The sequence below is a fragment of the Pecten maximus genome, chromosome 15 (assembly GCF_902652985.1).
Source record: "Pecten maximus chromosome 15, xPecMax1.1, whole genome shotgun sequence".
In the NCBI taxonomy this organism is placed as follows: domain Eukaryota; kingdom Metazoa; phylum Mollusca; class Bivalvia; order Pectinida; family Pectinidae; genus Pecten; species Pecten maximus.
This window is the reverse complement of record NC_047029.1, coordinates 27,080,563-27,096,678: the sequence shown is the minus strand read 5'-3', so window position 1 is coordinate 27,096,678 and position 16,116 is coordinate 27,080,563. Positions and strand designations below refer to the sequence as shown.

At 33.4% G+C, this 16,116-nt stretch overlaps 2 protein-coding genes across 4 annotated transcripts in view; one reads left to right on the top strand and one right to left on the bottom strand.

The window, feature by feature from the left end:
* Nucleotides 1-2,679: 2,679 nt before the first annotated feature.
* On the top strand, nucleotides 2,680-6,723 carry LOC117344312 (60S ribosomal protein L27-like). Its single transcript, XM_033907023.1, has 5 exons — nucleotides 2,680-2,766; nucleotides 3,431-3,516; nucleotides 4,763-4,932; nucleotides 6,031-6,141; nucleotides 6,653-6,723. Exons 2-5 carry the CDS (start codon nucleotides 3,436-3,438, stop codon nucleotides 6,699-6,701), a joined length of 411 nt encoding a protein of 136 aa, XP_033762914.1. The 5' UTR covers nucleotides 2,680-2,766; nucleotides 3,431-3,435; the 3' UTR covers nucleotides 6,702-6,723.
* A 1,414-nt stretch (nucleotides 6,724-8,137) lies between these two features.
* LOC117344311 (ATP-citrate synthase-like) overlaps nucleotides 8,138-16,116 on the bottom strand; it is a 57,056-nt gene continuing 49,077 nt past the window's right edge. For all 3 annotated transcript variants that reach the window (XM_033907020.1, XM_033907021.1, XM_033907022.1), the window contains 7 exons: nucleotides 15,493-15,647; nucleotides 14,798-14,948; nucleotides 14,215-14,358; nucleotides 13,735-13,848; nucleotides 12,948-13,030; nucleotides 12,444-12,520; nucleotides 8,138-12,064 (listed from right to left, as the gene is read on the bottom strand). In XM_033907020.1, the coding sequence (XP_033762911.1) occupies nucleotides 11,946-12,064; nucleotides 12,444-12,520; nucleotides 12,948-13,030; nucleotides 13,735-13,848; nucleotides 14,215-14,358; nucleotides 14,798-14,948; nucleotides 15,493-15,647 (843 nt within the window). In that variant the 3' untranslated portion in view covers nucleotides 8,138-11,945. The remainder of the gene's footprint in view (nucleotides 12,065-12,443; nucleotides 12,521-12,947; nucleotides 13,031-13,734; nucleotides 13,849-14,214; nucleotides 14,359-14,797; nucleotides 14,949-15,492; nucleotides 15,648-16,116) is intronic.

Below are 16,116 nucleotides of genomic sequence, written 5' to 3'. Positions count from 1 at the left end.
TCACTTAAGAACTTTTTAAAGTGATATCACCTATTCGAATAGGTGATATCATCTATTCGAATGAGTGATATCACCTATTCGAATAAGTGATATCACCTATTCGTTTCATTAAGTGATATCACCCATTCGAATAGGTGATATCACTCATTCGAATAGGTTAATGTTAATATATTTTACCAAATTATATAAGATATCTTATTTAATTTTCTTTATAAGATATCTTATATCTGATATATTATAAAAGATTTCTTATAAAGAAAAGTATATAAGATATCTCATTTATTATATAAGATATATAATAAAGTATATCAGATAAATTATATTATCATATAAGATATCTTATATAATTTGGTAAAATCCTGGATCAACGTTGCTCCGTGAATAAATGACAACTTGGCTTACCATCACCCCGGTGTTCATTATAACGCCGAAGGTGTATCGAATTTCGGGAAAATGACACCCTAGTGTTCATTATAACGCAGATGGTATAAATTCGGTAAAAATAACACCTCTAACGTGCTACAGGTGGTGGTCTTTAGTTCATTTTCAAGTGTTTTAACTTCATAAATAACCTTAATTCACAATGTGAAATAGTGCTAGTTTGTGATCATGTGATAAAAATAAATTCTTTTTGCAATTTGTTTGAGGTTCAGCAATGTTCGAGATCACCATTGTTGAAGTACTGTAAACCTGTAAGGTTTGATGCGTGTTTATGGATCCGTGCACCTGCCAAACATTGATTTTATCCGTGTACACTTTGTATATGCATGCTTACTTTTTCATTAAAGATCGACAAAAAACAAACAAACAAAAAAACAAATGGAGAAGAATCGGTAAGTTTCTCTTTCCCGCCAAAAAAATATGGTATGGTATGGCGTCGTCTGAATTTAGGACAGTTTTATTGCAAACAATACACAAAATGATTTGACGCAAGTTATCACAACTTATCAATGTCCTCTCCGTAAGAGATACATAGATTTTATTCTGACAAAGTAGGACATTATATTCATTTGACAGTCAGCTCTGTAATAAATAATTTATCAAAACTGAGACATTCTGCAAAGTTCGATTTTTTCTTGAAAAACAACAGTTCTCTGTGGAAACGAATATTTTAGTCTTTATTTTTTTTGTAGATTCTAAGGCCACGCCCCCGTGTTGAGGAATCTTCCCTGATTTTAAAAATAGTAATTATTGTATTACAATCGCATGCTTAATTTATAAAAATCTAGTTCACCGCCTACCCTCTCGAGGGAATCCAGTAGTCGGTGACCTAGATTTTCGATCTATTACTTACCTGTTAGTATTTATAAAGCCAAGGTACGATATATATTTTTACAAATTAAGCTTGCGATTGTAATACAATAGTTTGCTCGTCAATAATGTAACATTTTGATTAAAAACACCATAATCATATCCACAAGTACCTGTGGCCATCATAATGTGTAGTTGTGCTTCCCTTGAAAGGAATATTGATTGCAGACTACTATTTTAAACAAAGTTTAATTATGTATTTGATTATTTGTTCGTGGATCTACATTTTTCAACCTATTTCCTGGAAACGTTGCAGGATTTATAAGCATAATATATATCGTCGTGTTTCCCCGAGAGGCATTTTGATTTAACTATGTTTGATATAGTGAGTGCTCTTTGTTTATTACTAGCACTTGAATATTGTCAGCAAATTTCGTCCTACAGTTTAACCGATTTCTTTGAAATTTGATAGGCTTTATAATTATGATATCATTTTGTGTTAAATGAGTTGGAGACAAACTATTGATTACTTGTTATCTTCGAACTGTTAGAAATTAAACATTGACTTTGTAATGAGGTTGGTGGTTTTAAAATGCCCTCTAACCACTCATTAAGTGATAGAACTTCCTGTTTATTGTTCCGTCCCGCGCAACTCTTTAGTTTAAACAATATTGTTTTTTCATTACTCAAAATACTAAATATATATATACAAATATTTTCATGGAATCGGAAAATAAGCTTAGAGCTTATATTAACTCCTCTCTCATGTACATACCAAGGCAAATATAAATCTTTGGAACTGGAACACCTTAAATCAATATGAAATGAAATAATAATATTTACATGTTATGATTAACATGTATATACACACACGTGGTGATAGAATTGGTAGTTGAAGAAATCGTCTGTGTCGCCTGCAAATAAATGTTACCTTATGGAGTTACGTATAAATGTATGTAATAATACATTTGATATTTTAAATATTATTGTGCCCCTGTTTCTGTGTCTTAAACTCTATGGTGTATATATTATTATTATAGCATGCTAAAATGAACATGTAAAGTGTTTTCAGTGTTTTATATCGTCAAGGAGTGGTAAGACGTTAATGAATATTTCTCATGATTATATCACAGGTGCCCGACTCGTTTTATAAAATAACAACTTATAAGATTACATATAAATCTGTGTTATTATTTTATAAAATGAGTCAGGCACCTTTGATTATATGGGAAACCCAATGTTAACGGCCAAAGCAGGACAACTCCAAATAAGGTCGTTACTGACTACAGACCTTGTCTTTTTAGCCATATGAACCTGGCTATTGGTTCATTTATTTTATAGCATTTAAATATGTATGCATTGTAAGTAAATTAAAGCTGCATTGTTGGTATTAACACAGATTTTTTTTTATGGAAAAACGGGAAAATGTGCCCTTTCTCCGGCACGGTGATTAGACTCAACTTCCGTGCGCAACAACTACTTCCTTTCTACTACCATAGCGGCCATTGCTCATAGGCAAGTGTCCGATCAAAAATTCTATCCTCCTAATATCTCTATCATCACGAATCTAAATACACTGCAAGTCAGGTTCATGTATTCATATTAAATCATATTTAATAGAACCGGGCTTATTTACTGTTAATTTGGGCTGTTTAGTCTAATAATCACTCTGAAACGCAGAATTTCTTCCATGGTATGAAACGCAGAATTTCTTCCATGGTATGGGTCCGACAACATGACATGGATTAAAGTAATATTCGGTATTTGCCGTATGCTATCTCGTGAAAAATCATTATGCAGTAATTGAATTCAAAAATAGTTCTAGTTAGTTGAAATATTATAAAGCGAAGTTCTATCCGTTAATTCGGAGGTTAAAACAAGTTAATATTCCCGGTTAGTAATAACAATATTTAGCATTATTTGGACGTTGACTTTCGCATTATAGCGTATTACAATTAATTACGGGCAGTATAATTCATGGCTTTGTCATGAATCATGATATTGTTTAGTGAAAGACATGGTAAAAAAGAAGCTGCTTAGGTCAAGTTAGGTGGCAAAATTGAAAACCAGAAAAACAGACATCAATATACTGTACACAGTTTTCCCATGGTCCAAGTAGTTTTAGTCTCGCATTAGTGATGAACTGATTAACAGCTTTTGTTTGTTTTTTTCATTACAGCAGCCATGGGCAAGTTCATGAAGCAAGGGAAGGTGGTGCTCATCTTGAACGGAAGATTTGCTGGCCGTAAAGCTGTCATCGTCAAGGTGATTATAATAGCATGGACAAATTAATGTTTTAAGTACTAGTGCATATAGAATAGGCAGTGTTGTCAACCTCTGACAATGAAAAATCAGATTTTGACCCTTGAGCGTCATAACAAAGGGTCAACGATTCCACAGGTCTGCAAGTAGCGAAGTTATTAAATCTATAAATAGACACTAACTGAAAACAAATTGCTAAAAAATTTGAGCTGAATTTTACATGTATAATGTCTTCCAATTACACCAACTATTCATTTTGTCACGCTTTATTGACTTATGGCTGACTGTAATCTCACTATCTGGAAACATTACTTCGTTGAACAATGGATTTTAATTTTTTTTATGAAAACATAGAAATGTTTTACAGTTTTGTCAGCTGTCTGATGATTGCAATGCAAATTGACAGTTTTAAATAACAGGTGAAATCGCTTTTTATCCCATGATGAATGTTTAGAAGTGTTACCTGTATATGTATTGCAAGATTCAAATTGACTAGACTTGGTTATAACCACTAATATTCTGTATCCAATGATTTTTAAAATGAACAAACCCATCTTTTCTACATCCCAGTGGCATTTCAACAGACCCAGAAACTAAAGCGATTGTTTGCAACTAGACAAGTCCATGTCTTCGAAATGAACAGAAGTAATGAGAAACATTTGTCTGTACAAAAAATAAAATTAAGGCGGAAATATTCGCTATGACAATGCCTATTCGCTTGTAAATGTTATGGAAGCCATGACACCCAGTACATTTAGTATATATAGATAACTTTCCAAACAGAGCTTACAAATCTGGGTCATCTTAGGCCTTTAATCTAAAATGCAGGTTATTTAAAAACCCAACGGATCAAACAGGTTCTGTATGGAATATAAAATGGGTCGGCATTGAGAAAATGGATGAGTTTGCAACATCAGAGTAGGATCTAGTCAGAGAGCTGTTTGTTGCTTTTTGTTAGCTTTGTACAAAGACATGCTGTCCGGACTATTTTCTTTTATTTGAAGTGTCCAGGTGATCTAAGCTTGTATTAAAAAATTAGAAATAAAAACTTATTACACCAAGTGAAACTTTGAGGTTTTGAAAGTGGATGTTACATTCACATGAATGCATTACTTAATTATATAAAAATGTCCGACTGTGAAGGTTTGAAAAAAAAAACATATCCAAATAATATGTCCGACTGTGTAAACTGAAATCATATTTTAGAAGTAGCTTTTAAAATGATTTTCAAATATGTGCTTTATTTCAGAACTACGATGATGGCACACAAGAGAAGGGATATGGTCATGCACTAGTTGCTGGCATTGACCGATACCCACGCAAGGTCACCCGTGACATGGGCAAGAAGAAGACCAAGGATAGGTCCAAGATGAAGACATTCATGAGAGTGTACAACTACAACCATCTTATGCCCACAAGGTATCGAGATTCTATCAGCATTCAATTTGCAGAAATGGCTGCAAAAAATGTTTGTGTAACCATCTGGGTTGCCCAATATTTATTCTGAGTTATTCTGATTATCTATCTGCTTTAATATACTGCTAGGGGCAGATGTCGTATGTCTTGCCAGAAGATGTAAATTTAATGCCGGTATTAAATGTGAACTCTTGTCAAACCCGATGTGACCGCAAAATGCAGAAAAGACTGAGGTGGGGAAAAAAAATGATCAGTTTATCTATCATTACTTTAAATACATAGGTAAGGTTGTGTACAGATCAAATATCAATACTCTTGCCAGGTCAGAGAAAATTGGCATTTTCATAGAGCAAGGAATTCTGACTATCATTGCCCCTAGAAGTATGTTAAAGCAGAGAGATACTCAAAATCATTCAGACAACCCACTTTGAGCCCACCATCATGAAATGGTGGTGCTATTCATTTTTATGCTATTTTAATGGTGCCCTGTGTTGGTTCGTGGTCCATCCGTTCGTAAACAATCCTTGTTATCGCTATTTCTTGGAAAGGACTGGAGGGATATTCCTCAAATTTCATGCATATTCCCATTGGTCCCTATTTGTGTCATTTGGATTTTGATTTTCAATCAGAAAAATAAAATGGCCATTAAATGGCTATCTTGAATTTTGAAAATTGAAATTTGTGATCGCTATTTTATAAAAAGTACTGGAGGGATATTCCTCAAACTTCATGTGTAGGTGCCCTCGGTCTCTAGATATGCCAAAGGAATTTTGATTTTTGGTCAGAAAAACAAAGGCTGACAGGTGGCCAAATTGGATTTTGAGAATTGAAGTTTGTTATCGCTATCTCTTGAAGAGTACTGGAGGGACGTGTCTTGAATAAAATCATTCAATGTTGGGGGCCAAGATCTCTGGGATCTCTTGTTGTCAAATGAAATTTGAATAAGTTGAAGTTTTCCTGCAATATATCACGACACATAGACCATTTTCTGATGAGGGATGGGAAGAGGTTTATCCAGGGAAGTCCACTTTTGTTGCAAGTAAAAATTCCTGCTATATGTCTAGGATTTATGTGATATTAAGTTATGTTTTTTTTTTACAGATACTCCGTTGATGTGAACCTAGACAAAACCTCTGTAAACAAGGACGCTTTCAGGGACCCAGCTCTCAAGCGCAAGGCCAGACGAGACGTCAAGGCCAAATTTGAGGAGAGGTAAATCTTGGCATTATTATCAAAAGTTAAATGGCGGAGTGAGAGAGTACATAATAGAGCTGCAAACTTTTGTATTTTAAGCATGTGTAATATGTAGTGCTCCATATGATATTTTTTTATGGGTGGATATGTGTACTTGCATTTTTTACACACGAGGGATAAATTTTCTTTGCGGTGACAACAGTTGGGTAATTATTGTTTTTAATCATGGGTACCTAAAAGGTACATGTATGTTAACTCGTAACGACTTGGTTGTATAGTTTGAATATTGTATGGGTAATTAGTATGCATTCAAAAAATATGATGGGACAATTGGTAAATTTTAATGGGTTTTTCATGCAAGTACACTGCTTAATTTAAGCACTGATATGTATAGAAGTCTCGTGTATAACAGTCACTTGTGTGGAAAGTCCGCTGATTTGGTTCTTCTAGTCTGAATTGACTGTATGCTTGCAATTTAAGTTTTCCATACCTTCAAACCTTAACTATTTCCTGTTTTTGTATGTTTCAGATACAAGACAGGAAAGAACAGATGGTTTTTCCAGAAGCTGCGGTTCTAAATTAAAGAAAAAATGTACAGTACAAGTTGTCATAGTGATCTTTTCAGGTTGATGCTTGACCCACTGTCTATACCAATAGAACCTGATGACCTTGCAGGGCTTTTTCTGAGGGTTTTTTGGGGCTGTTAATGGGCCCCATTCCTAATTGAAATTATTTCATATTTAAGCAATGTCCAAGATTTGCAGTTTACTCCTAAACAATCTTTCCCTCCTCACCAATTTTTTGTCCAAAATGAGATAAAAAAAAAAAAAGAAAAAGAGGCCCCATTCCAAACCAGTGAGAAAAAGCCCTGCATTGACAGACTCGTGTATAATGGCGAAAAATCTCGAAAATGTGACACTCCAAAACTCAAAATTATAACTTACACTTAGCCTTGCTAGTTAGCATTACCTTCAGGAAATCAAGTTATATTGTGGACAAGAATTTAAAATTTGACCTCAAAATATTGATGCGATAACTTTTGAAAGACCTGAATATGGCGCACAACACAGTTATATATGGATCTGTATTTCATTGCAAAACCTGTAGTAACCAAATCGAAATTTACCATCAGGGTGACCTTGACCATTGGCCTACTGATATACAATGTTGCACACTTCAATTTCCTTCCTATATAAACCAACCTACATCCCAAACATTGATATTGATTAATAGCCTGAAAAACTATCTTGCACATGGATGACCTTTGACCTCGATCATTACCCTTTTAAGTACAGATGTGAAGATAACATTTCATTACCTACATGAAGAAAGATATATGATTGGCAGTGAATTTGATATTAACTCTAACTGTAACCTTGATTGTACAGAACTAATAAGGGTACAACCAAACCTTCAGGAAGATGGATGTTATAGTCTGGAAGAGCATCATGGACAATGTTCTCCCGCAAATATTTTCCTTCATATATATACAAATAGATTACCAATTTCTAATTTGAAGGAGAAGACAAACAAGTGATGTATACCCAAGTCATTGTATTGTCAATACGATATTCCACCTAATATATCTCTGGAATATCTTTTGGCTAAGAGTTCTATCAAAACAATATTCAGTATACTGTGAAGTAATTAAGCAACATTTCTACAGAATGGTGCAATGCCATTGTAGGGACAAGTGTGCTTAATCAGTTAAATACATGAAGGATATCCAACACACTCTTGAAAAATATCAAAATATTACTGACAAAAATGAAATACATTTGGTATTACTGAAGATACCATTATATATTCTGTTAATTACATTTTATAGCAAAATCTACGGGGACAGCTTTAATATTCTCCCATTGTCGTTTGTAAGAAGTGCTTTGATTGGTCAATTCAGAAAAAGTGAGGAAAAACATCAGTTTTGTAGAATGAATAATTTTAGATATTTCACTGGTAAAAATGTAATGCAGAGTAGTCGGCTATATGGGTCAACAAAAACAACAACCACCACTTTTCATCCAGATTTTATTGTACAATGCCCTCTTTGCATACTACTTTAAAGCACTAAGTACAACGAGTGGTTTACAGACAGGTAGTACAAGACAAACTTACCCCTGGTGGAGAGATGTACAGACTGAGTACAAAGTCTTCAAAGTTTATGTTTTCTTATAGCAATGACTGCATTTAATTTTCAAATATAATTCTACACATTTTGTATGTGACCAAAGAAGTCACTCTCGCACCTCCAGAACACAATCTAAATCAAATAACTCCTGTTAATTGAAATGCAAGCAGTCAAAATACTGTATGTATATACCTATATATTGATATTTATCAAGACTTCCCGTAGGAAATTTTGACTCTTTGTCAATCACAGGGCTACATGAGATCACAGAAGTACAATGACAAGTTGTCCAGAAAGTATATATAGTTTCTAAATGAATTTCGTCATTATAGGAGACATTGAAAGTTCCTTAAATGAGTTTGTTCATAGAATATCATACCAGAAGTTCTTGTGAATAGGATGTATGGATTGTGGAATAAAGCCAGGGATTTCACCATCCCACAACCCAAGGTCCAATGACAATATGATAGTGTGTATTTAGAGGGTACTACATATAGGTATTGCATGACAAATCACAGACGCTTCTATGTGTTAACTGTTCTAAACATAATTTATCTTCAGAAACAAGTTCTTGTTTATGAGTTAAAAATGCTTTTGCATATATTTTTATTTCTAAAGTCTAAGAAGACGATAAGAGCATGATACCTGTAAGCTTGATATGTGTGTAAACAATACAAAGTAAGATGACAAAGCTTTGTAAGCACAATTTGTAATGAAAAAAAATCTAAAATAAAAAAAAAATCTACAAAATATAAAAATATTAAGTAAAATATAAATGCCATACACACAAATAACTAGAGTACAATTGTTCATGGTTTGAATGAAGGACATTAACTAGTGTTAATAAAAAAAATCTCTTCTCAGTTCTGTTGGAATTTATCATGCCGATCTCACGCTTAAGTGGCACTAAACAGGTTTTGAGAAGAAATCCCTCGCACCTTTAATAACAAATTTAAGTTTCTATTTTTTTCAATCAATTACAAGACTATATATCATAGTTATCTCCCTTGAATTAATTCTAACGTCGAAAATAAACCTGATTGTAATTCCTTTTCTTTTCTTTTTAAATCTTAATTTCATGTGCAAGGGATGCATGTATGTACATCCCTGGATGTACTATTATAGAAAATTATTTTTCCAGCTTCTGCATATAACTCATTCGGAAGGAGGGATTGAGAGCGAACACTTCACCTTCCTCGGGGACTAACCCTAGTCCTTAATGTAACTTCAGCACAGTAAATGGAACACATGTTATGTTTTTGTTGTTTAACATTTTTAAAGAACGAATATAGGTGTTGTATAAGAACTATGTTTAAATGTAATATTACTGAAAGTAAATTGCACAAAGAGTTGATTATTGCAAATTCTGATTCTGTAGAAAATAATATGCAGGGAAAAATAAACAATAGATGATTTTCAAACAAAACATTAGTATAGTATATAGTGATAAATAAAAAAAAACATTATTGATATCCTCACAAAAACGTGGCCTATCTGTTTTCGTAGCGCTTCAATTACGACTTCCCTCCCCTTAATATGGACTTTATGCATGCGTTATGTCATCATATTAAATGCTTTTAGTCTCGGTAGTGTACATGGATTATTGAAAGATAAAAATCTTCAAAATGAAAATGTGACATTTTTGTAATACCCCTGGTATAGTCTTTTCCAGAAATTTCTATAAATTGAGCATTTTTTCATTGGAAGAAAATAATTTCTGGGTACATATGCATTATTGTTTGTGTAACTTTATGATATTTTTAAGATTCTTAAAAGCAGATCCTCTCTAGACCCTCGCCATAATTTGACAAAGACGGATATTTTAGAAAGTGAACAAAAACATTGGAATTGTTTAATTTTCTTATGGATTTACAATAATATCAAGTCAAAATGATGTGTCAATTAATATCAAGTCAAAATGATGTGTCAATGAGGCTGGTTCTGTATTTTGATACATGTAACATGTATCTGTTTCAGAGGATTACACAAAATGCTTCCAGTTCAACAGATGTATTTTGTCTACACCATAAAATACTGGATGAAGAATATACTAGCCTGAGAAGGGAGAATATGATATTGAATTTGTGATGAGACACTCTGATTAAATAAAAAAAAAGGAGAAATAAATAAATATGTCACAAATACATATACTCTGAATACTTTAAATACAAATCTTAAAACACCATAAATAACTGGACACATGACTTTTCATAACTACAATACACACTTTTATTATGATATAATAAGTTGTTTGTTATCTGCTGCTAAATGTTTGATTTTAGAAAACAGCATTGAAATTTCAAATATGAATTCAATATACCATTATGATTCACAATCTAGCTTCTTATTTCCCACCAGATGCTAAACCTTCAAACTTAAAAAATCACCCCAACATATAAACTATATACTTAAATAAGTTATTAAACAAATATACAATCCAAGTACATGCACAACATCCATCTTGTTTTCATAAGCACCAGAAAAGGTGAGACAGACACACAGATATTGTATATCTTTAAAATGATTGGACGAAAAAGAAGTCATGTGATCTACAACAAAATTCAAATGATTTATTTCTTATGCTATACATTGGGTGTAGTACAATTTTATATCTAATCCACATTGTGCCAAGTTCTTTAATATATGGTAGATATAAATAATGATCTCAAATATTAAAATAGTTATCACATAAATATTCAAATATCTGTCACATAAATATTTTTCCATCTGCAGAGGTTACTAATTTTCTATCTGATAAATGGTCTAAATGATTACCTCATAAATACTCTAAATACAGTGTAATTTTGCAAATGTTCAATTTCAAGACAAGCTACAAAAAATTGTAAAAATAACAGCCTACACAAAATGGAGGGACAATATTTCGAAGATTGTGATTTCCTGGAACATATACATGTACCAAGTTTTACTATACAAAGTCTAATACAGTTGATAACTGTAACACAAATTATACATCTGAATTTGTAACAAGACAGGTCACATGACTGCTACTTCATAACGATAATAATATTAGTTATCATTTAACATTTTAGTCACCAAACTGACATCAATATAAAACAATTCTCAAAAACGGTTTCCCACATTGTCTGCAAAACAGATAGTTACACAACAATAACAATACTAAAACACATACTTGTCACAAAACGTGAGCATTTGCTGTGAAATTCGCCTTTTCATCACAAAGTATTTTTTAAACAGTATCATAATAGAAATTTCTTATTTATGCAGTTCCCATTTTAGCACAAAATCATTTCATCATTTTTTAATTGCAGAACTACTACAGAATTTTGGCTGTTAATGACTCTTAACTTCATTAACAATCGAAAGGAAAATGAAAAATGTAAGATTTTTTGTGTAAAAAATGGAATTTGTTAAATATTGAACGTTTTGATGATAAATTTCAGTATTTCAACATCAGAGAATTAAACAATACTAAAACTTAACAACCTTACAATAAAAGAGGATTGTAGCAGTCCCTAATTATTGTCCTCATTGTACCTGCTTCCACTGCACTATCTACTGTGAGACAGAGCATATTGTGTAAAGAACATGCCACATTTCCTTAAGTACAAAATTACTTTCAGTTTCCAATAATTTGTTATTACTGAAAGGAGTTCCCTTCTTAGTTATTCACACAACAGATTCTTGCATATTTCTCATTAAATGTTGATGTTTGTTACACATGATCTGTGCGATCACCCATCAGTCCCATGGTCTCGGGCATGATGTAGGAGATATCGTCCCATGGGTGGCGGTACAGACCTTGCTTCAGTCTTTTTTGGTCCAGGAAGTGGCCTATGATATGAATCAAATTTTATAACTGATTAATGGTCTGGAATATCAACCAATCAAAATGTATAACCAATCAGTGGTCTGATACTTGTATTTAAACCAATCAAAATGTATAACCAATCAGTAGTCCGAAAAATTAACCAATCAGAATGTACAACTAATCAGTGGTCTGAAATATGAATGATCATGTGGCAGAAATAATCGACGATTCTGGGAATTTATTTATAGATTCATTAATTGGATGTTATAAGTCTAACTGAAAAAAAAGAAGCAAATTTGTTGTCTAATATAGAATCTGATACATATAGGAAGTACACAAGAATTACTGTTACACTGTATTTACATCAATTCCTAACTTATTTTCACTTGAGAGACAACTCACCAATAAATCCCATGCTACGTCCCAAGACAAAGAGTCCATTGAGAGCACCAATGTCTACAAACTCCCTGGCTTCCTCACTGTAACAAAACCAACAGGTATATAGATATACCCCAAATATTGTGAAGGGTTGGTGGACAGATGGCTATATATTGATCATTCAATTTAGATACGGGTCAGCAAAATTAATTGCTGAATGATTGATTGGCATTAAATAACAAGGTATTGCTGAAGGATACTATTCCCCATGATAGATTCACGAGAACTCAAGTTAACAATACAGTGGCCTTGACATTTGAAATTTTGACCCAAAAGTACTCCCATGGAAGCACTAAGAAGCAGTTGTCAAGTTTGAGCTTGATCGAGCCACTTGAACTTGAGTGATTTATTGTCTGGAAATGGTTTTGTGGATTGACAGAATGATGGAGGACAGCTGCATTACAACATGTCCTGATTTTTGATAGAGAGGATAATAAGCATTCTATTCTGAACAAAATGACTCCATACCTGGTGAAACAGCCACAGTTTGTCAGCAAGTCTACGAAGGCTACTCCAATAAAGCCGTCAACATTTAGGATGAGATTCGGTTTCTGGAAAACAAACCAAGTGACCATATTCAGCAACACCAGGTACAAACTTGCCAAATCTTTTTTTTTTTTTTTTTTAATTTTTTTTTCTTCCTTTTATCTTTACTGTTATAATGATAATTCCGCACCAAAATAAAATGTTACTTTAAAACAAATACACTGTATTCACTTAGCATTTATTGCTTTTAGAAATATTAAGCTCTCAACTCCAGAAAGAAGAAGATATAGAAATATGATTAATGCCATTTATGATAATCAAAGATAGGCTTTTCTTTCTTTGTATTAGCCATGCAATGTTTCAGTAGAAATATGGCTCTTTTTCAATTTCTCCACATATAAACACAGTGCAGTTTTCATTATATACATACTACAATTACACAGTTTTTAAACAGTTTTTGCCTAACTTATGCAATTGCTATACATATATGTAGGTATGGATTTTCAATTACTTTATCAAACGTATTTTGTATATACAATCTGTACTCAAACGCAAAAACGAATGAATATAAAATCATTTTTGTTATTTCTTTAAAAATGAGCTTGCCATGGCCTCCTGTTATACATGTTTGAATTGAAGACTGATCAGAAAAAAGCAAAATGGCCAATGTGTTATGAAGGGCTATATAAAAGCTATAATAAGACAATTAGTACAAAACAAAGTGTAAATATGATGCTATGAATGCCACTAGAATTTATAGTAAGCAAACCTTAGATGTTGTTATTTTCTCCACCTCAATGGCATAATCCAGAAGAGGTGTGGCTGGGAAATTCTTCTTGGCATAGTCCTTCAGAATCACAACTCGCATATCGGGGTTGTTGATCTGACAAGAAAGATAACTCCAGTTATTTTTGATGACAGAATAAGATAGTTAAATATCAATTGTTTTTACTACAAATTTCAAAATAAACTGAAAATCTGCATTTCATCCAAACACCCATTATGTGTATTTCTACGAAAATCATATTTGCACAAAATCTGTATTATGACACCATTCTTAAAGAAATCCACCGTTATCTGACCTGACTTTTTATATGACCTTGTAACCTCTTTCATACCAGTGATTTGACCTTGTGAACTATGACCTTCATACAATTTGACCTTTAATATCATGATATCTATATACCATGACCTTCTAACTAATTTGAACATATAAACTCTCTGACTTTGTGACCTATGACCTACTCACCGATTTGACTCTATGGCCGATGCCCATGATGAGTTTCCCTTCCTTTCTCATTGTGTTAACAAATTCCATAGGAATCATTTTACTTAGGTGTGCATCACTGAACTGTTTGGCTGCTGCATCCAAGGCGCCACCAAACCTGTCTCCCTTTTAACAAAACAAATTTCAAAGTGATTGAAAGTAAAGCAATTAAATTTTCTTATTTCACAACAGCATTAATGTGTTCAATATGATCTGTATAGACTTATGTTTGGAAGTAATCAGAATCACATGTCAATGTGTTCCGTTTCATCTGGTGTAGACTTATAATGGGAGATTATCAGAATCATATGTCAATGTGTTCCATTTCATCTGGTATAGACTTATAATGGGAAGTCATCAAAATCTTATGTTCTGTTTCATCTGGTGTAGACTTTTAATGGGAAGTCATCAGAATCATATGTCAATGTGTTCTATTTCATCTGGTATAGACTTATAATGGGAAGTCATCAAAATCTTATGTTCTGTTTCATCTGGTGTAGACTTTTAATGGGAAGTCATCAGAATCACATGTCCATGTGTTCCATCTGAATCGATATAGACTTACAATTGTCAGCAGCCCGGAGGCGAGACAGGACACCAGATCTTTGCCCGCCCTGGCACACACAATGGTGTTATGGGCCCCAGATACAGCTGGGCCATGGTCAGCAGTTACCATTAAGCACATCTCAATGAACTTTGTCGCATACTTGGGCAGTCTATCAAAATACAAGAAAACTTTCTTTTATATAAATCAAGGCATCGCAGATGATACATTATTTAAATTGATCAATTGTGCACAAAACTTGTTTTATTTTGAAAATCAATTTCAAAAATTTATTATAAGTGTTGATGTCAATTATTTTTTAGTATCAAACCCCAATGAAACTAGAAAAGAATGGCATGAATGCTTAAAACAAGACCACTGTGGTGTGGAGCAAATACCGCCACAACACATTTGAAAGACAAAATTTGTACTCTAACGTTCAAATGAGACATAAAGGTCATTAATATCATGGATAATAGGATGGAAATTACAACAAGTAACAATTGTGACTGAATATTAACTTGATATAAACAGATAATACCTACTGTATCAACACTTTCAAGAGTTATTGGTCCTTTATAACTCAAATAAGTCAAAGTTCAAGCATATTTCAGGATATACACAGTGACATTAAGGAGAACCGTATTAATTATCTCTGTGCGGTAATTGCCCAGATAAGAAGTTCAGTACAAACTCAAGAAAGCCCAATTTATTACCTGCGCTGGAACCAGAGCAGACTAAGGACACCCCCTATACCCATGTCCTCCTTGAAGATGTCGGTGATAGGTATCCCAGCATACAACAGCTCTTGGCCACGTTCATCACAAATACTCGTCATGAAGGAAGCTGGCTTTCTGATCAGACCAAGCTCCTAAAAATAAACAAAACTCCAGGCATCAATGTTCTGTTGATCAAAGTCTGCTAGCTTAATGAAATTGAAAGTTGTATGAATAAGATAGGCTTTTTCTAAGCATAGATATCAAATTATAAGGTGATAGCCTGAAACTATATGACACAATTTATATATAGACATGCAAAAATTTTACTTTAGGATTTTCGGAATTTTGAAGTTAATGTGGATTTCCTCAATTGAAATTGATTAATTTAACGCATGAAGAGTAAAACAGTGCACCGACATTGACAGTAAGTGGAGCCTATCATTAGTGACAGTGGGCAGGGTCTGTTATCAGTGAGAGTGGACAGGGTCTGTTATCAGTGAGAGTGGGCAGGGTCTGTTATCAGTGACAGTGGGCAGGGTCTGTTATCAGTGACAGTGGGCAGGGCCTGTTATCAGTGACAGTGGGCAGAGTCTGTTATCAGTGACAGTGGGCAGGGTCTGT